At 54.5% G+C, this 20,952-nt stretch overlaps 1 protein-coding gene across 4 annotated transcripts in view; it reads left to right on the top strand.

Annotated features, from left to right (window-relative positions):
* The first annotated feature begins 10,988 nt into the window (after positions 1–10,988).
* The window catches only part of PI4KB (phosphatidylinositol 4-kinase beta), a 35,067-nt gene continuing 25,103 nt past the window's right edge, over positions 10,989–20,952 (top strand). The window contains exons 1-3 of one of the 4 annotated variants that reach the window (XM_083879003.1): positions 10,989–11,110; positions 11,330–11,428; positions 14,592–15,541. In XM_083879003.1, the coding sequence (XP_083735129.1) occupies positions 14,624–15,541 (918 nt within the window). In that variant the 5' untranslated portion in view covers positions 10,989–11,110; positions 11,330–11,428; positions 14,592–14,623. Of the gene's footprint in view, positions 11,111–11,318; positions 11,429–14,591; positions 15,542–15,710; positions 15,743–19,570; positions 19,616–20,952 lie in introns of those variants that run through there. The other 3 variants (XM_083879002.1, XM_083879004.1, XM_083879005.1) reach the window with 3 other exon arrangements.

The raw sequence follows: 20,952 nt of genomic DNA, 5'->3' as shown, positions 1-20,952 counted from the left end.
GACATCACAGACAGTGGCAGTGCCACTGCCCCTCTTGGGGACACTGGGGTCAATGGCAATGTCACTGTCCCCCTTGGGGACAGCCCAGCTGGGGACAATGCCACTGTCCCCCTTGGGGACAGTGTGGGTAGTGGCAGTGCCACCGTCCCATCTGGGGACAGCCCTGCTAGTGTCACTGCCACTGTCCCTCTTGGGGTCAGCCCAGCTCGGGACAGTGCCACTGTCCCACTTGGGGACACCTCAGTCAGTGGCAGTGCCACCATCCCACCTGGGGACAGCCCATCTGGGGACAGTGCCACCATCCCCATTGGGGACACCCTGGTCAGTAGCAGTGACTCTGGTGGTGACTCTCCTGGTGGTGGCAGTGCCACTGCCCCCCTTGGGGACAGCCCAGCTTGGGACAGTGCCACCGTCCCCACTGGGGACAGGCCTGTCATTGCCAGTGTCCCTGGTGGTGGCAGTGCCACTGCCCCCTGTGGGGACAGCCCAGCTGGGGACAGTGCCACCGTCCCCATTGGTGACAGCCCGGTCAGTGGCAATGCCACCATCCCCCTTGGGGACAGCTCAGCTGGGGACAGTGTAGTCAATGGCAGTGCCACCGTCCCCAGTGGTGGCTCTCCTGGTGGTGGCAGTGTCACTGTCCCTGTCAGTGACAAGCCAGACATTGGCAGTGCCACCGTCCCTGTCAAGGACAGCTCACCCAAGGCCAGTGACATTGGGGACAAGCCAATCAGTGGCAGTGCCACCACCCCCGTTAAGGACAGCCCAGCCAGGGCCAGTGACACTGGGGACAAGCCGGTCACTGAGAGTGTCACTGTCCCTGTCAGCGACAAGCCAGACATTGGCAGTGCCACCATCCCTGTCAGGGTCAGCTCACCCAAGGCCAGTGACATTGGGGACAGGCCAGTCACAGTCAGTGCTACCACTGAGGACAGGCCGGTCACTGGCAGTGCCACCACTGGGGACAAGCCAGTGACTGAGAATGCCACCACCCCTGTTAAGGACAGACCAGCCACAGTCAGTGACATTGGGGACAAGCCGGTCAGTGGCACTGCCACCACCCCCGTTAAGGACAGCCCAGCCAGGGTCAGTGACACTGGGGACAGGCCAGTCAGTGGCACTGCCACCACCACTGGAGACAAGACAGTCACCAGCAGTGCCACTGTCCCTGTCAGTGACAAGCCAGACATTGGCAGTGCCACTGTCCCTGTTGAGGACATATCACCCAGGGCCAGTGACATTGGGGACAAGCCAGTCAGTGTCACTGCCACCACCCTCGTTAAGGACATCTCACCCAGGGTCAGTGACACTGGGGACAAGCCAGTCAGTGGCAGTGCCACTGTCCCTGTTAAGGACATCTCACCCAGGGCCAGTGACATTGGGGACAAGCTGGTCAGTGGCAGTGCCACTGTCCCTGTTAAGGACATCTCACCCAGGGCCAGTGACATTGGGGACAAGCTGGTCAGTGGCAGTGCCACCACCCCCGTTAAGGACAGCTCACCCAGGGTCAGTGACACTGGGGACAAGCCAGTCAGTGGCAGTGCCACCACTGGGGACAAGCTGGTCAGTGGCACTGCTGCCACCCCCATTAAGGACAGTCCAGCCAGGGTCAGTGACATTGGGGACAAGCCGGTCAGTGGCAGTGCCATCACCCCCGTTAAGGACAGCCCAGCCAGGGCCAGTGACATTGGGGACAAGCCAGCCAGTGTCACTGCCACCACCACTGGGGACAGGCCGGTCACCAGCAGTGCCACCAGCCCTGTCAGGGACAGCTCACCCAAGGCCAGTGGCATTGTTGGGGACAGGCCTGTCACCAGGAGTGTCACCATTCCCACCAGGGACAGCCCAGCTGGTGGCAGTGCCACCATCCCTGTCAAGGACAGCTCATCCAGGGGTGCTGGCACTGTTGGGGACAGGCCTGTCACCAGGAGTGCCGCCATTCCCATCAAGGACATCCAAGCTGGTGGCAGTGCCACTGTCCCTGTAAAGGACAATCTGGCCAGTGGCAGTGCCACCATCCCTGTCAAGGACACCTCACGCAGGGGCCCTGGCACTGTTGGGGACAGGCCTGTCACCAGGAGTGTCACCATCCCCATCAAGGACATCCAAGCTGGTGGCAGTGCCACCATCCCTGTCAGGGACAAGCCGGTCACTGGCAGTGTCACTGTCCCCATCAAGGACAGTCCATCCAGGAGCAGTGGCACTAGTGGGGACAGACCAGTCACCAGGAGTGCCACTGTCCCTGTCAGACACAGCACAGCTGGTGGCAGTGCCACTGTCCCCAGTAAGGACAGCTCATCCAGGGGCAGGGCCACCACTGAGGACAGGCCGGTCACCAGGAGTGTCACCATTCCCATCAAGGACATCAGAGCTGGTGGCAGTGCCACCGTCCCTGTCAGGGACAGCTCACCCAGGGCCAGTGCCACCATTGGAGACAGACCTGTCACTAGAAGTGCCACTGTCCCTGTCAGGGACAAGCCAGGCTCTAGCGGTGTCACTGTCCCCAGTCAGGAGGGCTCATCTCGGGCCAGTGCCAGTCCTGGGGACAGGCCTGTCACCAGGAGTGCCACTGTCCCCGTTAAGGACAGTGCAGCCAAGGTCAGTGACACTGCTGGGGACAGACCAGTCACCAGGAGTGCCACCATTCCCATCAGTGACAGCCCAGCTGGTGGCAGTGCCACTGTCCCAGTCAAGGACAACCTGGCCAGTGGCAGTGCCACCACTGGGGACAGACCAGTCACCAGGAGTGCCACTGTCCCTGTCAGGGACAGCACAGCTGGTGGCAGGGGCACTGTCCCTGTCAAAGAAAAGCCAGTCAGTGCCAGTGCCACCAGCCCTGTCAAGGACAGCTCATCCAGGGCCAGTGGCACTGGGGACAGGCCAGTCACCAGGAGTGTCACCATTCCCATCAAGGACATCATAGCTGGTGGCAGTGCCACTGTCCCAGTCAAGGACAGCTCATCCCAGGGCAGTGCCACCACTGGGGACAGGCCAGTCACCAGAAGTGTCACCATTCCCATCAAGGACATCCAAGCTGGTGGCAGTGCCACTGTGCCTATAAAAGAAAAGCCAGCTGGTGGCAGTGCCACCACCCCTGTCAGGGACAGCTCATCCAGGGCCAGTGTCACCACTGCAGACAGGCCTGTCACCAGGAGTGCCACTGTCCCTGTTAAGGACAGCTCAAGGGGCAGTGCCACCATCCCTGTCAAGGACGGCTCACCCAGGGCCAGTGGCACTATTGGGGACAGGCCTGTCACTAGGAGTGCCGCTGTCCCCATCAGGGACAGCACAGCTGGTGGCAGTGCCACTGTCCCTGTAAAGGACAATCTGGCCAGTGGCAGTGTCACCGTCCCTGTCAAGGACACCTCACCCAGGGGCCCTGGCACGAGTGGGGACAGGCCGGTCACCAGGAGTGTCACCATTCCCCTCAAGGACATCCAAGCTGGTGGCAGTGCCACTGTCCCTGCTAAGGACAGCTCATCCAGGGCCAGTGCCACCACTGGGGACAGGCCGGTCACCAGGAGTGTCACTGTCCCTGTCAAGGACACCCCAGCTGGTGGCAGTGCCACTCTCCCTGTTAAGGACAGCGCAACCAGGGCCAGTGACACTATTGGGGACAGGCCTGTCACCAGGAGTGTCACCATTCCCATCAGGGACAGCTCAGCTGGTGGCAGTGCCACTGTCCCAGTCAAGGACAATCTGACCAGTGGCAGTGCCACCACTGGGGACAGACCAGTCAGTGGCAGTGCCACCATCCCTGTCAGGGACAGCTCACCCAGGACTAGTGCCACCACTGGAGACCAGCCAGTCAGTGATTCCACTGTCCCCATCAGGGACAGCACAGCTGGTGGCAGTGCCACTGTCCCCAGTAAGGACAGTCCATCCCAGGGCAGTGCCACCACTGGGGACATGTTGGTCGCTGGCAGTGCCACCATCCCTGTCAAGGACAGCTCCCCCAGGAGCGCTGGCACTGTTGGGGACAGGCCGGTCACCCGGAGTGTCACCATTCCCGTCAAGGACATCCAAGCTGGTGGCAGTGCCACTGTCCCTCTCCAGGAAAAGCCAGTCAGTGGCAGTGCCACCACCCCTGTCAAGGACAGGCCGGTCACTGTCAGTGTCACCCTCCCTGTCAGTGGCAGTGCCACTGTTACTGCTAAGGACAGCTCATCCCAGGGCAGTGCCACTGCTGGGGACAGGCCTGTCACCAGCAGTGCCACCATCCCTGTCAGGGACAAGCCAGTCACCAGCAGTGCCACTGTCCCTGTCAAGGACAGCTCCTCCAGGGCCAGTGGCACTACTGGGGACAGGCCTGTCACTGGCAGTGCCACCATTCCCATCAAGGACAGCCCAGCTGGTGGCAGTGCCACTGTCCCTGTCAAGGAAAAGTCAGTCAGTGGCACTGCCACCATCCCTGTCAAGGACAATCAGGCCAGTGGCAGTGCCACCATTCCCGTCAGGGACAAGCCAGTCACTGACAGTGCCACTGTCATTGTCCCCAGTCAGGACAGCTCGTCCAGGGAGAGTGACACTATTAGGGACAGGCCAGTCACCAGGAGTGCCACTGTCTCCATGGCTGGTGGCAGTGGCAGTGTCCCTGTCAAGGACAGTCCATCCCAGGGCAGTGCCACCACTGGGGACAGGCCAATCAGTGGGGCCACTGTCCCTGTCAGGGACAGCCCAGCTGGTGGCAGTGCCACTGTCCCTGTCAAGGACAGCTCATCAAAGGGCAGTGCCACTGTCCCTGTAAAGGACAATCTGGCCAGTGGCAGTGCCACCATTCCTGTCAAGGACAGCTCACCCAGGGGCCCTGGCACTGTTGGGGACAGGCCTGTCACCAGCAGTGTCACCATTCCCATCAAGGACAGCCCAGCTGGTGGCAGTGCCACTGTCCCTGTCAAGGACAGCGCAGCTGGGGGTGGTGCCACCACTGGGGACAGGCCAGTCACCAGCAGTGCCACTGTCCCCATCAGGGACAGCTCACCCAGGGGCAGTGGCACTACTGGGGACAGGCCGGTCACCAGCAGTGTCACCATCCCTGTCAGGGACAAGCCAGTCTCTAGCAGTGCCACTGTCCTTGTCAAGGACAGCTCCTCCAGGAGCAGTGGCACCACTCGGGACAGTCCAGCCAGTGGCAGTGCCACCACTGGGGACAGGCCAGTCAGTGGCAGTGCCACCATCCCTGTCAGGGACAAGCCAGTCACCAGCAGTGCCACCATCCCCAGTAAGGACAGCTCACCAAGGGCCAGTGGCACTATTGGGGACAGGCCAGTCACCAGCAGTGCCACTGTCCCTGTCAGGGTCAGCTCATCCAAAGTCAGTGGCACTATTGGGGACAGGCCAGTCACCAGCAGTGTCACTGTCCCTGTCAGGGTCAGCTCATCCAAAGTCAGTGGCACTATTGGGGACAGGCCTGTCACTACTAGTGCCACCATCCCTGTCAGGGAAAGCCAAGGTGGTGGCAGTGCCACCAGTGGGGACAGGTCAGTCAGGGTCAGTGCCACCATGCCCGTCAGGGACAGGTCACCCAGAGATAGTGGCACTGTTGGGGACAGGCCAGGCAGGGGCAGAGCCAGCACTGGGGACAGATTGGTCAGGGGCAGTGCCACCATCCCTGTCAGGGACAGCTCACCCAGGGCCACTCCTCTGGGGGACAGGCCAGTCAGGAGCAGTGCCACCACTGGGGCCAGGCCAGGTGGTGGCAGTGCCACTGTCCCCTATAGGGACAGGTCACCCAGAGCCAGTGGCACTGGGGACAGGCCAGGGGGTAGCAGTGGCACCAGTGGGGACAGGCAGGGCAGGGGCAGTGGTGGCAGTGTCCTCTTCAGGGACAGGTCACCCAGAGCCAGTGGCGCTATTGGGGACAGGCCAGGCAGGGGCAGTGCCACCTTCAGGGACAGGCTGGTCACGGTCAGTGTCACAGTCCCCATCAGGGACAGCTCAGCTGGTGGCAGTGCCACTATCCCAATTAAGGACAGGTCACCCAGAACCAGTGGCACCATTGGGGACAGGCCAGTGCCTGGCAATGCCACCATTCCTGTCAGGGACAGTGCAGCCAGGGGCAGTGCCACCACTGGGGACAGGCAGGGCAGGGGCAGTGCCACCATCCCCTTCAGGGACAGCTCACCCAGGGCCCCTGTCCCTATTGGGGACAGGCCAGGCAGAAGCAGTGCCACCAGTGAGGCCAGGCTGGGTGGTGGCAGTGTCCCCATCAGGGACAGGTCACCCAGGGCCAGTGGCATTGGGGACAGGCAGGGCAGGGGCAATGTCACCAGTGGGGACAGGCAGGGCAGGAGCAATGGCAGTGGCAGTGTTCCCATCAGGGACAGGTCACCCAGGGCCGGTGGCATTGGGGACAGACCTGGCAGTGGCAGCAACACTGTTCCCATCAGGGACAGGTCACCCAGGGCTGGTGGCAGTGGGGACAGGCCTGGCAGTGGCAGTGTCACCATCCCTGTCAGGGATAGGTCACCCAGGGCCAGTGGTATTGGGGACAGGCCGGGCAGTGGCAATATCCCCATCAGGGACATGTCACCCAGGCCCGGTGGCAGTTGGGACAGGAGTAGTGGCACTACTGGGGACAGGCCTGGCAGTGGCAGTGCCACCATCCCTGTTAGGGACAGGTCCCCCAGGGCCGGTGGCAGTTGGGACAGGAGCAGTGGCATCACTGGGGACAGGCCAGGCAGTGGCAGCACCACTGTCCCCATCAGGAGGCCTGGCAGTGGCAGTGCCACCATCCCTGTCAGGGACAGGTCCCCCAGGGCCAGCGGCAGTGGGGACAGGCTGGTCAGGGCCAGTGCCACCGTCCCCATTAGGGACAGATCACCCAGGGCCAGTGGCAGTGGGGACAGGCTGGTCAGGGCCAGTGCCACTGTCCCCATCAGGGACAGCCCATCCAGGGCCAGTGCCACTGTCCCCATCAGGGACATTCCAGTCTCTGGCAGTGCCACTGTCCCCATCAGGGACAGCCCATCCAGGGCCAGTGCCACTGTCCCCATCAGGGACATTCCAGTCTCTGGCAGTGCCACTGTCCCCATCAGGGACAGCCCATCCAGGGCCAGTGCCACTGTCCCCATCAGGGATGTGCCAGTCTCTTCCCATGCCACTGTCCCCATTGAGGACAGGCCAGTCACTGTCACTATCCCCATTGGGGACAGGCTGGTCAGGGACAGTGCCACTGTCCCTACTGAGGACAGGTCAGTCACTGTCCCCATTGAGGACAGGCCAGTCACTGTCACTATCCCCATCAGGGACATGCCAGTCTCTGGCAGTGCCACTGTCCCCACAGAGGACAGGCCAGTCACTGCCACTGTCCCCATCAGGGACATGCCAGTCTCTCCCCTGGCCACTGTCCCCATTGAGGACAGGCCAGTCACTGCCACTGTCCCCATTGAAGACAGGCCAGTCACTGTCACTGTCCCCATCAGGGACATGCCAGTCTCTGGCAGTGCCACTGTCCCCATTGAGGACAGGCCGGTCACTGTCACTGCCACTGTCCCCATTGAAGACAGGCCAGTCACTGTCACTGTCCCCATCAGGGACATGCCAGTCTCTGGCAGTGCCACTGTCCCCATTGAGGACAGGCTGGTCACTGTCACTGCCACTGTCCCCATTGAAGACAGGCCAGTCACTGTCACTGTCCCCATCAGGGACATGCCAGTCTCTGGCAGTGCCACTGTCCCCATTGAGGACAGGCCGGTCACTGTCACTGCCACTGTCCCCATTGAGGACAGGCTGGTCAGTGGCAGTGGCACTGTTGGGGACAGGCTGGGCAGTGGCAGTGGCACCGTTGGGGACAGGCTGGTCACTGACAGTGGCCCTCCTGGGGACACGCCAGTCGCTGGCAGTGCCACCGTCCCCGTCAGGGACAGCCTGTCCAGGGGCACTGCCACCATCGTGGACATGCCAGTCCCCAGCAGTGCCACCATCCCCGTCAGGGACAGCCCGTTTTGGGCCAGTGGCACCGCTGGGGACAGCACCGTGGCCGGCAGTGCCACTGTCCCCATCAGGGACTGCCCGTCGCGGGGCACCGCCACCATCGTGGACGCTCTGGTCACTCTGAGTGGCACCGTGGTGGACAGGAGGATCCTGGGCAGTGTCACCGTCCCCGTCAGGTCCAGCCTGTCCAGGGGCACTGCCACCATCGTGGACACGCCCGTCTTCGTCAGTGCCACCGTCCTGGTCGGGGAGTCCATCCCCAGGGTGACGGCCACCATCGTGGAGTCCCGGCTGCAGGGCCACCCCCTCGGGGACACGCTGGCCGGTGGCAGTGCCACCATGCCTGTCACGCTGGCCTGTGGCAGTGCCACCATGCCCGTCAGGGAATGCCCGCCCAGGGGCAGTGCCAGCCTCCACGGCAGGGACAGTGCCACTGTCACCATCAGGGACTGGTCGGGGAGGGACAGTGCCACCATCCCTGACAGGGACTGGTCAGGCAGGGAAAGTGTCACCATCCCTGGAGGGGACAGTGCCACTGTCACCATCAGGGATTGGTCAGGCAGGGACAGTGCGACCACCTCTGATAAAGACTGGTCTGGTGGGGACAATGCCACCATCACTGGAGGGGACAGTGCCACTGCCCCCATCAGGGATTGGTCAGGCAGGGATGGTGCCACCACTTCTGACAAAGATTGGTCTGGTGGGGACAGTGCCACCATCCCTGGTGGGGACAGTGCCACCATTTCTGACAAGGACTGGCCAGGCAGGGAAAGTGTCACCATCCCTATTGGGGACAGGTCAGGCAGGGACAGTGTCACTGTCCCTATCAGAGAATGCCCATCCAGGGACAATGCCACCACCCTTGGGGACAGGCCTGGCAGTGTCACTGTCCCTATCAGAGAATGCCCATCCAGGGACAGTGCCACCACCCTTGGGGACAGGCCTGGCAGTGTCACTGTCCCTATCAGAGAATGCCCATCCAGGGACAATGCCACCACCCTTGGGGACAGGCCTGGCAGTGGCAGTGCCACCACATCTGGGGACAGGCCTGGCAGTGCCACCGCGCCCTCCCGGCCTGTCACCCCCGCCCGTGTCAGTGTCATCAGGGATGGCAGGACGGGCACCAGGGTGACACCGGAGGCGCTGGCACAGCGGGGTCACAGCCAGGCCGGGTCCCCCCTTGGGGACACGCGGGGACACAGCAGGGCGGGCACGGGGACGGCGTCGCCTGCGTCACACCAGTAATAACCAGTAAAAACCAGTAAAACCCAGTCACTCCAGTGAGGCCGGAGTGTGTGTGAGCCCGGGCACCGGGAGGGGACACTGAGAATGGGGAGGGGACATTGGGAGTGGGGAGGGGACACTGAGTATAAGGAGGGGACATTGGGGGTGGGGAGGTGACATTGGGAATCAGGAGGGGACACTGGGGGTGGAAGGGGACACTGGAAATGGAGAGGGGACATTGGGACACTGGCAGTGGGGAGAGGACATTGGAAGTGGGGAGGTGACATTGGGAGTGGGACATTGGGAGTTAGAGGGGACATTGGGAGTAGGGAGGGGACACTGAGAATGGAGAGGGGACACTGGGAGTGGGACACTGGCAGTGGGGAGGGGACACTGGGAGTGGAGAGGGGACATTGGGAGTTAGAGGGGACATTGGGAGTGGGAGTGGGACACTAGGAATGAGGAGGGGACACTGGGAATGAGGAGGGGACACTGGGAGTGGGGAGGGGACATTGGGACACTGGGAGTTGGAGGGGACATTGGGAATGGGGGGGGGACATTGCGAGTGGGAGAGGTACATTGGGGGTGGGAGCGGGACACTGAGAATGGGGAGGGGACACCGGGAGTGGAGGGGGGACATTGGGAGTGGGACACCGGGAGTGGGAGGGGACACCGGCAGTGGGACACAGGCACTGGGAGGGGACACAAGCAGCGGAAGAGGACACGGACAAGAAGCACAACCCGTGCCACCCTCCGGGGCTGTGACAGCGACAACCCAGGCGATTTTTCCTCCCAAAAATCGGCGATTTCCGCCAAACGAGGAACCCGCGGGGGTGGGGGGGGGGGGGCGGACACACCGGGGGCTGGTTCCGTGCCGAGACCACGCCCCCAACCAGCACGAGTCACGCCCCCAACAACGAGACCACGCCCTCTTTACCATATATGTCCATAAGCAGCACTCTCTTCCGCATTCGGTGTGTTGACCACTCCCACTGACGCAACAAGCCACGCCCCCATTGCATTCTGCACTCAGACCACGCCTCCATATCCATATGAGCATTTAAACCACGTCACATGCCCATATAAGGGCACAAACCACGCCCATACGCCCATACAACTGCACACAACCACGCCCATATGTCAATCTGACATCGCAAACCACGCCCACATGTCCATCTAACGATACAAGCCACGCCCACATGTCACTCTATCTGCACAAACCACGCCCACACGCTCATATAATGTCATAAACCACGCCCATACGTCAATCTAACGGTACAAACCACGCCCATACGTCAATCTAACGGCACAAACAACGCCCACATGTCAATCTAACTACACAAACCACGCCCACATGTCAATCTAACTACACAAACCACGCCCACACGTCCATATAACTGCACATACCACGCCCACACATCCATATAAGGGCACAAACCACGCCCATATGTCGATCTAATGACATAAAACCACGCCCATATGTCCATACAACGGCACAAACCACGCCCACATATCACTCCAATGGAGCAAACCACGCCCACATGTCAATCTATTGACACAAACCACGCCCACACGTCCCTATAACGACGCAAACCACGCCCCCATGTCACTCTAACATCACAAACAACGCCCACATGTCCATATAAGGCACAAACCACGCCCACACGTCCATATGAGGGCACAAGCCACGCCCACACGCCCAGGCCCCGCCCCGTGAGGCGGCGCTCCGCCGGGCCGGCAGGGGGCGCTGTGGCGGGCGCTCAGCCCCGTGAGGCGGCGCCGGGCCGGGCCTGGGGAGGCTCCGAGCGGCCCCGCTGTGCCGGCCCCGGCCCCGCTGTGCCGGCCCCGCTCCGTTCCGGGCCCCGCTCCGCCCCGGCCCCGCTCCCCCGCCTGCTGCCCGCCCTTCCTGCTGCTCTCCCCGCGGCCCCGCTGCTCCCCGTTCCCCCCTGAGGTAATCCCGGCCTGGCTGGGCCCCTCCGCGGCCTCCTCCTGCCCTCAGCCCGCTCCTTCCTGGCGGTTCCTTCTCCTCCTCCTTCTGGTTCCCCCCGCGGCCTCTTCCAGCGCTTCGTGGCGCAGGAGCCGGGCAGGAAATCGCCTCATTTTTTTGTGGCTTGAAGGAGGAATTTTCAGTGCTGATTTTAGGGTGATTTTTGTGGTTTTTTCCCCTCAGCAGCAGCAGCAGCAGGCGGCGGTGCCCGGGATGAGCCGCCCCCGCCGGCCGCAGGGCCGGGCTGGCCGAGCGGAGCCCAGCGGGATGGGATCGCTCCAGGTAATTCCATTATCAGAATAATTCCCAAATCCTCCTCCTCTTTCCCTTTCCAGGGGTTTATCCCTTCCCAAACCCCCTCTCCCCGCGTAATTCTCCTTTCAAAGCCTTTTCCAGCCGCTTTTTCTTGTGAGGAATTGCCAATTTTCCCCCCCATTCCTCCCCTCTCCTCTTCTCTGGTGTCTCTTTGGAGATTTGGAATTGTCCAAAATTTCCCCTTAAATTCCCCTGGTTTTGTAAAGTTGGGATTGGCAAAAGTCGCTCAAACCCCTCGGGAAATGTTTTCTCTGCAAAACTTCAGCTGGAGTTGGTGGGAAGTTGAATAATGAGAAATAATTGACGTTTAAACCTTCACTTTTTATTCTTTCTGTTTTCCCTGTAATCCTGGAGGGAATAACTGGGTGGAAAACGGGATTTTCCAAGTTTTTTTCCTGATGTTGGAAAAGTTTTTGATGTTTTGGAGTCATTCCTGGTGTGGATCCTGTGGATGTGATCTTGAAAAATGTCCCTGATTTCTTTCTTGGAATTCTGAGTGGGATTTTAGGGTTCTGCTCCTGAAATTCCTGGGAAATTTCTGCTCCAGGAATTCCTGGGGGATTGATCTTTGCTCCAGGAATTCCTGAATTATTTTTGTTCCAGGAATTCCTGGGGGATTTCTGCTCCTGAAATTCCTGGATGATTTTCTGCTCCTGAAATTCTTGGATAATTCTTGGAGTTTCTGGGGGATTTCTCCTCTGGGAATTCCTGGATAATTTCTGGAATTTCTGCTCCAGAAATTCCTGGATAATTTCTGGAATTTTTGGGGGATTTCTGCTCCAGGAATTCCTGGACAATTTCTGGAATTCCTGGATAATTTCTGGAATTTCTACTCCAGGAATTCTTGGGGAATTTCTGGAATTCCTTTGGAATTTCTGCTCTGGGAATTCCTGGATAATTTCTGGAATTCCTGGACAATTTCTGCTCCTGAAATTCCCGGATAATTTCTGGAATTTTTTCGGGATTTCTGCTCTAGGAATTCCTGGATAATTTCTGGAATTTCTGCTCCAGAAATTCCTGGATAATTTCTGGAATTTTTGGGGGATTTCTCCTCCTGGAATTCCTGGACAATTTCTGCTCTGGGAATTCCTGGACAATTTCTGCAATTTCTGCTCCAGAAATTCCTGGACAATTTCTGGAATTCCTGGATAATTTCTGGAATTTCTACTCCAGGAATTCTTGGGGAATTTCTGGAATTCCTGGACAATTTCTGCTCCTGAAATTCCTGGATAATTTCTGGAAATCCTTTGGAATTTCTGCTCCAGGAATTCCTGGATAATTTCTGAAATTTCTGCTCCTGAAATTCCTGAATAATTTCTGGAATTCCTGGGGGATTTTTTGCTCCAGGAATTCCTGGATAATTTCTCGAATTTTTGGGTGATTTCTCCTCTGGTAATTCCTGGATAATTTCTGGAATTTTTGGGTGATTTCTCCTCCAGGAATTCCCGGGGTGATCCTTGCTCCAGATTTCCTGGATAATTTATGATCTCACAGTTCAGGGTCCATCCTTGGGATCAGCCCAGGAACTGCCCTTGAAATCCAAGGGGGAATGTGAATTCCTGATTTTTTTTTTACTCCTTTTTTTCCTCTGCTTTTTCCCATTTTCTCCCAACATTTGGAAAAAAAGAAACCAAAAAAAAAAAAACCAAAAAAAACCCCAAAAAACCCCCAAAAAACCACACAAAAAAACCAGAAAAACAAAAACAAAAACAAACCCCCCCCCAAAAAAAAAAAAAAAAAAAAAAAAAAAACCTTGGAAAACCTCAAAAAATTTATATACAAAATATGATTTACAGGAGGAGGAAATTCCAGGATTTTGGACTTTGGAAAAATCCTGTGGGATTTTTGGGAAGAGGAAAAAGTTTTGGATTTTTTTTTTTTAGGAGGGGGAGATGAGCTGAAAATTTTGGGAAAGGAGGAAATCCCTGAAATTTTCGTGTCCTTGGATTTGGGTTTGGGATAAAAAAGGAAAATTTGGGATATATGGAAAAAAAACAGGGATGGGAATTGTGGCAAAGAGCAAAATCCTGAATTTCCACCTTCATTTTTTTGGGATTTGTTGAAAAATGAGATTTTTTTCCAGCTATTATGGTTTTTTTTAGGATCTAAGAAGCACAAAAATTTCAGGAATGTGGGATTTGGAGCAGAGGGAAAGGAACAAAACTCTCAGACTTTGATCAGGATTTGGGTGGCTGGGATTTCCTGGGAAAAAAAAAAAAAAAGAGGAAAAAAAGAAGGAAAAATGGTTTATTGGGAAAAAAAAAAAAAAAAAAAAAAAAAGAGGAAAAAAAGAAGGAAAAATGGTTTCTGGGAGGTGACCTTGGTTTGACTCACTTGGAATATTTAGAGGAGAATTCCTGAGGTTTGTTTTTTTTCCCCTTCTTTTCTTTGGGAGTTGGAAAAATAAAAGAGGTAGAGCAAATCCTTAAATTAACAAAGGAAAATCCTTAAATTAACAAAGGAAAAATTTGAAATTAACGGGGAAAAATCCTGAATTAACAAAGGGAAAAGTCTGAAATTAACAGGAGAAAAAATTAATATGGAAAAAATTTCACATCATCCATTTTCCCTTCAGGTGTATCCCGGGTTTCTCCTCTTGAATCCCACCTTTAATCCCAATTTTTCCCAATTTTCCCAATTTTTTCCCAACTTTTCCCAATTTCATCCCAAATTTTCCCCAATTTCACCCCAACTTCATCTCATTTTTTCCCAACTTCATCCCAATTTTTTCCCAGTTTTTCCCAGCTTCATCCCAACTTCTTCCCAACTTTATCCCGATTTTATCCCAACTTCTTCCCAATTTCATCCCAAACTTCTCCCGATTTTTACCAACTTCATCCCAATTTTTTCCCAATTTCATCCCAATTCTTTCCCAGTTTTTCCCAATTTTTTCCAACTTCATCCCAGTTTCATCCCAATTTTTTCCCAACTTCATCCCAATTTCATCCCAACTTCATCCAATTTTTTCCCAATTTCATCCCAATTTCATCCTAATTTTTTCCCAACTTCCTCCCAATTTTTTCCCTGATTTCATCCCAACTTTACCCGAACTTCATCCCATTTTTTAAATTTTTTTCCCAATTCTTCCCTGTTTTTTCCTCAACTTCACCGCCGTGTTTTTCTCCCCCAGCTCTGAGCCCGCGCCGCCCCTTCCCCTCCACCATGGGCGACTCTCCGGTCGGGAACGTCCCCCCGGATCCAGGGAACTCCCAAGGGAACAACAACACCACCACCAACGGCCCCTCCTCGTCCTCCTCCTCCTCCCTGAGCGTCATCACGGAGGGCGTGGGCGAGCTGCCCCTCATCGACCCCGAGGTGGCCAAAAAGGCCTGTCAGGAGGTCCTGGAGAAGGTCAAGCAGCAGCTCCACCACGGCCCCGAGCCCGTCCCCAACGGGCAGAGCTGCCAGATCCGCTGCCTGGACGACCCGCCGGGCTCGGGGATCCGGGAGGAGGAGGAGGAGAGCTGCAGCCCTTCCTCCAGGACGGCCAGGAAACGGCAGCACCAGGCCAAGCAGTCGTGGCTGCTGCGCCTCTTCGAGTCCAAGCTCTTCGACATCTCCATGGCCATCTCCTACCTGTACAACTCCAAGGAGCCCGGCGTGCAGGCCTACATCGGCAACCGCCTCTTCTGCTTCCGCCACGAGGAGGTGGATTTCTACCTGCCCCAGCTGCTCAACATGTACATCCACATGGACGAGGACGTGGGCGACGCCATCAAACCCTACATCGTGCACCGGTGCCGCCAGAGCATCGACTTCTCCCTGCAGTGCGCGCTGCTGCTGGGGGCCTACTCCTCTGACATGCACATCTCCACCCAGCGCCACTCCCGGGGAACTAAACTCCGCAGGCTCATCCTCTCCGACGAGCTGAAGCCGGCGGGGAGGAGGAGGGAGTTGGGAGGAGTTGGAGTTGGAGGAGTTGGAGGAGTTGGGGGTGGTCCCGTGGGCGGCGTCGACACGGGGTTGTCGCCTTCCAAACGGACTCACCAGAGGTCCAAGTCGGACGCCACGGTGTCCATCAGCCTCAGCAGCAACCTGAAGCGCACGGCCAGCAACCCCAAGGTGGAGAGCGAGGAGGAGGTAAAAATTCAGGGTGTTCTGAGTGGGAGTTCTGTGGGGAGTTGTGGGGTTGGGGTCCAGGGCTCAGGCAGCAATCCCAAGGTGGAGAGCGAGGAGGTAAAAATTCGGAGTGTTCTGAGTGGGAGTTCTGTGGGGAGTTGTGGGGTTGGGGTTGTGCTCCAAAGCTCAGGCAGCAATCCCAAGGTGGAGAGCGAGGAGGAGGTAAAGGTTTGGGGTGTTCTGAGTGAGAATTCCATGGGAAGGGGAGTTGTGGAGTTGTGGTTGTGCTCCAGGGCCCAGGCAGCAATCCCAAGGTGCAGAGCGAGGAGGAGGTGAGAATTTGGGGGATGTTCCCAGTGGTAAGGAGAGTTATGGGGTTGGGGTTGTGCTCCAAGGGTCAGAGAAGTGGGAAAATCCTGTGACTGTCCTTTGAGATTCATCCCAGAGCTCCTCTGCAGTTGTGGTCGTACTCCAAGGCTCATCCTACTGGGAAATGTTGTTCCAAGGATGGGGTTGTTCCTAAGGATTCATCCCAGAACTCTTCCAGGGTCATGGTTGTGCCTTTGGATTGATCCCAGAGCTCCTGCAGGGAGGTGGAAGTGTCTTGGGATTGATCCCGGAGCTGCTCCGAGGTTGAGATTTGCCCCAAGGTCAGGGAGCTGAGAAAATCCCGTGGTTGTGCTTTGAGATTCATCCCAGAGCTTCTTCAGAGTCCTGGTTGTGCTTTGGGATTGATCCAGAGCTCCTCTGAGGTTGGGGTTGTGGTCCAGGGCTCAGACAGCAATCCCAAGGTGGAGAGCAAGGAGGAGGTGAAGGTCTGGGCTGTTCCGAGTGGGAATTCCATGGGAAAGGGCTTTATTGGGTTTGGGTTGTGCTCCAAGGTTCAGGGAACTGGAAGAATCCTGTGGTTGTTCCTTGGGATTGATCCCAAAGTTCCTTTAGAGTTGTGGTTCTGCTCCAAGGCTCATCCCACTGGGAAAGGATCTCCAGGGACTTGGGATTGATCCCAGAGCTCTTGGGATTGATCCCAAAGTTCCTTTGGAGTTGTGGTTGTGCTCCAGGGCTCAGGCAGCAATCCCAAGGTGGAGAGCGGGGAGGAGGTAAAGGTTTGGGGTGTTCTGAGTGGGAATTCCATGGGAAGGGGAGTTGTGGGGTTGGGGTTCTGCTCCAAGGCTCATCCTGCTAGGAAATGGATCTCCAGGGACTTGGGATTCATCCCAGAGTTTTTCTGGGGTCGTGGTTGTTCTTTGGGATTGATCCCAGAGCTCCTCCCGGGTTTTGGTTGTGCTCCAGGGCTCATCCCACTGGGAAAGGGATCTCCAGGGACTTGGGATTGATCCCAGAGCTCCTCTGGGGTTGTGATGTTCCTTGGGATTCATCCTGGAGTTCCTCCCAAGGTTGGGGTTGTGCTCCAAGGCTCAGGGAACCTGGAAAATCCTGTGGTTGTTCCTTGGGATTGATCCCAGAGCTCCTTCAGGGTCCTGGTTGTTCCTTGGGATTGATCCCGAAGTTCCTCTGGCATTGGGGTTGTGCTCCAAGGCTGATCCCTTTGGGAATCCCAGAGTGAGATGGGAATTCTGAGCGGGAAAAGAGCCCCGAGCTGGTGCTGGGAGCAGATTTTGGGAGCAGAGCTTCCCAAATCCGGGAAAAACGGATCCTCCAGAGGGTGGGATCCACCCCAGGGAAACTGGGAGTGACTGGGAATGGTTGGGAATGGTTGGGAATGGTTTGGAATGGTTGGGAATGGTTGGTAATGGTTTGGAATGACTGGGAATGGTTGGGAATGACTGGGAATGGTTGGGAATGGTTTGGAAGGATTTGGAATGGTTTGGAATGACTGGGAAGGGCTGGGAATGACTGGGAATGGTTTGGAATGACTGGGAATGGTTTGGAATGGATTGGAATGGTTTGGAATGGTTGGGAATGGTTGGGAATGGTTGGGAATGGTTGGGAATGGATTGGAATGGATTGGAATTACTAGGAATGGTTTGGAGTGGTTTGGAATGGTTGGGAATGGTTTGGAATGGCTGGGAATGGTTTGGAATTGTTTGGAATGATTGGGAATGACTGGGAATGACTGGGAATGGTTGGGAATGGTTTGGAATGGTTGGGAATGACTGGGAATGGTTGGGAATGGTTTGGAGTGGTTTGGAGTGATTGGGAATGACTGGGAATAGTTGGGAATAGTTTGGATTGGTTGGGAATGATTTGGAATGGTTGGGAATGGTTGGGAATGACTGGGAATGATTTGGAATGGTTGGGAATGTTTGGGAATGGATTGGAATGGTTTGGAATGGCTGGGAATGGTTGGGAATGGTTTGAAATGGTTGGGAATGGCTGGGAATGGTTGGGAATGACTGGGAATGGTTGGGAATGACTGGGAATGGTTTGGAATGGTTGGGAATGGTTTGGAATGGTTGGGAATGGTTTGGAATTACTGGGAGTGACTGGGAAAGACTGGGAATGGATTGGAATGGTTTGGAATGATTGGGAATGGTTTGGAATGACTGGGAATGACTGGAAGTCACTGGAAATCACTGGGAATGGTTGGGAATTCCCAAGAATTCCTGAGAAATGGACGATAAATCCAAGGTTTGATCCTGCTGGGAATTCCACTGAGAATTCCACTGGGAATCCCCAGAAGGAGCCAAGGATTGTTCCAAACTCTGGGAATTGGGATAAGGATTGGGAGAGGGAAGGATTTGGGAAGGAATTTTCCAGGCCGGATTCGGGATCAAAAACCGCCCGGAAAAACCCCGGGGCTGTTCAGGCCGGGATGAATTTTTAATGTGGAAAAAGAGGAGGTGAAAAACCCGGAGCTTTTCCATCAATTACGGATGAGGAAAGTCCTGGAAACCATCCAGAAAAAAACTGGGAAAGGACAAAACCAGGGAGAGTCCAGCCCTGGATCCCAAATTTCCCTCAAAAATCCCGGAATTCTTGGAAGCTCTGGGTGGTTTTCCCCTCTGGAATTCAGAGGAATTCCTTGGAAAAAAGCAGGAAAAATGATCCCAAAAATCACCAGGAGAGGGAAAATTGATGGGAAATGATCCCAAAATTTACCAGGGAAGGGAAAATTGGTGGGAAATGATCCCAAAATTTATCAGGGAAGGGAAAATGGATGGGAAATAATCCCAAAATTCATCAGGGGACGAAAAATTGATGGAAAATGATCCCAAAATTTATCAGGGGGTGAAAAATTGTTTGGAAATGATCCCAAAATTTATCAGGGAAGGGAAAATTGTCCCAAAATTTATCAGGGGAGGGAAAATTTGGGATTATTTTCCATCCATTTTCCCTTCCCTGGTGAATTCTGGGATCATTTTCCATCAATTTTTGTCCAGGTGGGATCCAGACCTGATTGTCCTTTTTTGGGGGGGAATTTTTGGGAATTTTTGCCCCAAAATTCCCTTTTTTTTCTTTTTTGGAAATCCAAAATCGTGGATTTATGGACTCCAAGCGCTGGAATTTCGGGATATTGTGGGATGGGAATCCCTTGGGATGGAGCTTGGAGGGAAATGTGGGAATGGCAGGAAAAAATTGGGATAAATCAGGAATTTTGGCCTCAAAAATTGGGGAATTTTGGGGAATTTTCGGGATCATTTCCATGGTGAAATTTGGGATAAACAGGAATTGAGGGAATGGGAAAAAAAAAAAGTGGATTTGGTGATGGAAAAGGTAAAAAAATCCAAATAATTCAGAGCTGGATCCATCCTTGTCCTTCCAGGGTGAGATAATGAATCCCAGAGAGGAAGAAAAAAAACTGGAAAAATCCCAAAAATCCTGGGAATTCAACACTGGGATTGGCTCCACTTTGATCCCTGGAATTTTTCCAGGAATAAAATAAACAAAAAACATAAAACAAAACCTTGGGAATTGCTGGAAGTGACTCTGGAGCTAAACTTTGCTTTTTCTCCCCCTTTTTTTTTCCCTTTTCTCCTTCCTCTCTTTCCTACGGAAAAAAAAAAAAAATTCCCAAAAAAAAAAACTTGTCCCAAAATTCCCTTTTTTTTTTTTTGTTTTTTTTTTGTTTTTCCTGCTTTTTCCCAGGAATTGTCCTCGAGTACGGAAAGCCTGGAGAAATCCTTGGCTCCCGTAAGTTTTGATCCCATTTTTTTTTTCCAGAAATTTTCTCTTCCCAACACAACATTTCCTCAATTTCCACCCTCCCACTTTGGAATTTCCCAACATTCCCCAAAAAAAATAAAATAAAATAAAATTCCCAGGATCGTCACCATGACTTTTCCTCGGAATAAATTCCAGGAAAATTCCTTCCAGTTGGATAAAATTAAGGAAAAAAATCCCATTTTTCCCACCCAAAATTCCATCTGAGAATGAGGAAATTCCCATTTTTTTCCCTCGCAGGTGGAAGAGGAAATGCTGTTTTTCCCTTTGGAATTTGGCTCCCAAAATTCTCAGCCAGATGAGATTAATTTGCTTTTTTCGGTTGTTGTTTTTTTTTTCCATTTTTTTTCCTCCCCCCCACCAATCATTCCTTGATTTCCTTCTTTTAATTCCCTTTTTTTTTTTTTTTTTTTTCCCACGAAAATTCCAATCAAATCCCGGCGTTTTCCTTGATTTTTCTCTCTGGAATGAGCCTTTTTCCTTTTTTTTTTGCCACCTTTTTCCCCCCTTTTTTTGGGGGATCTTTCCCTCTTTTCCCTTTGTGAATTGTGTAGTCCATGATTTCCTCCAGCGCTGGAATTTTTGGGAAAAATTCCACAATTTTTTTTGGCTTTTCTGGGAATTCCTGGATCCCGCTGGGAATTCCCAAAGATCCTTCCCACGCCCGGATTTGGGAATTTCGGGATTTAATCCCAAATTTCGGCCTCATCCTGAATCCTCCTCCTTTTTAAGGATAACGAGATGCTTGGGATGAGCTCCAAGGCCAGAATTCCCACCCAAAATTCCAGGAATTCCTTGATTTCCCCCCATTCCCAGCCAAGGGCTCCTCTCTGGAGTTTTATTTTCTTGTGAATCGACGGAAAATTTGGATAATTCATCATTCCCTGTGGAATGTTCTGCTGGAATGGGGAGGATTCCTTGGGAATGCTGGGATGAGGAATGGGGTCAAGAGGAAAATTTCCCCTCTGGAATTTCCCTTTGGAATGAGATAAAAAAGAATTTTCCCTTTGGAATTTCCCTTTGGAATGGGATAAAGAGGAATTTTCCCTTTGGAATTTCCCTTTGAATTGGGATGAAGAGGAATCTTCCCTCTGGAATTTCCTTTGAAATGGGATAAAGAAGAAAATTCCCCTTTGGAATGGGATTAAATTTCCCTTTGGAATGGGATGAAGAGGAAAATTCCCATTTGGAAAAGGATGAGATGAAGAGGAATTTTCCCTTTGGAATTTCCCTTTGGAATGGGATGAAGAAGAAAATTCTTCTTTGGAATGAGATTAAATTTGTCTTTGGAATGGGAAGAAAAGGAA

This window comes from Zosterops lateralis (assembly GCF_965231275.1).
Source record: "Zosterops lateralis genome assembly, chromosome: 27".
Classification (NCBI taxonomy): Eukaryota; Metazoa; Chordata; class Aves; order Passeriformes; family Zosteropidae; genus Zosterops; species Zosterops lateralis.
The sequence above is the reverse complement of the archived record's forward strand: the minus strand, read 5'-3'. Positions and strand labels throughout refer to the sequence as shown.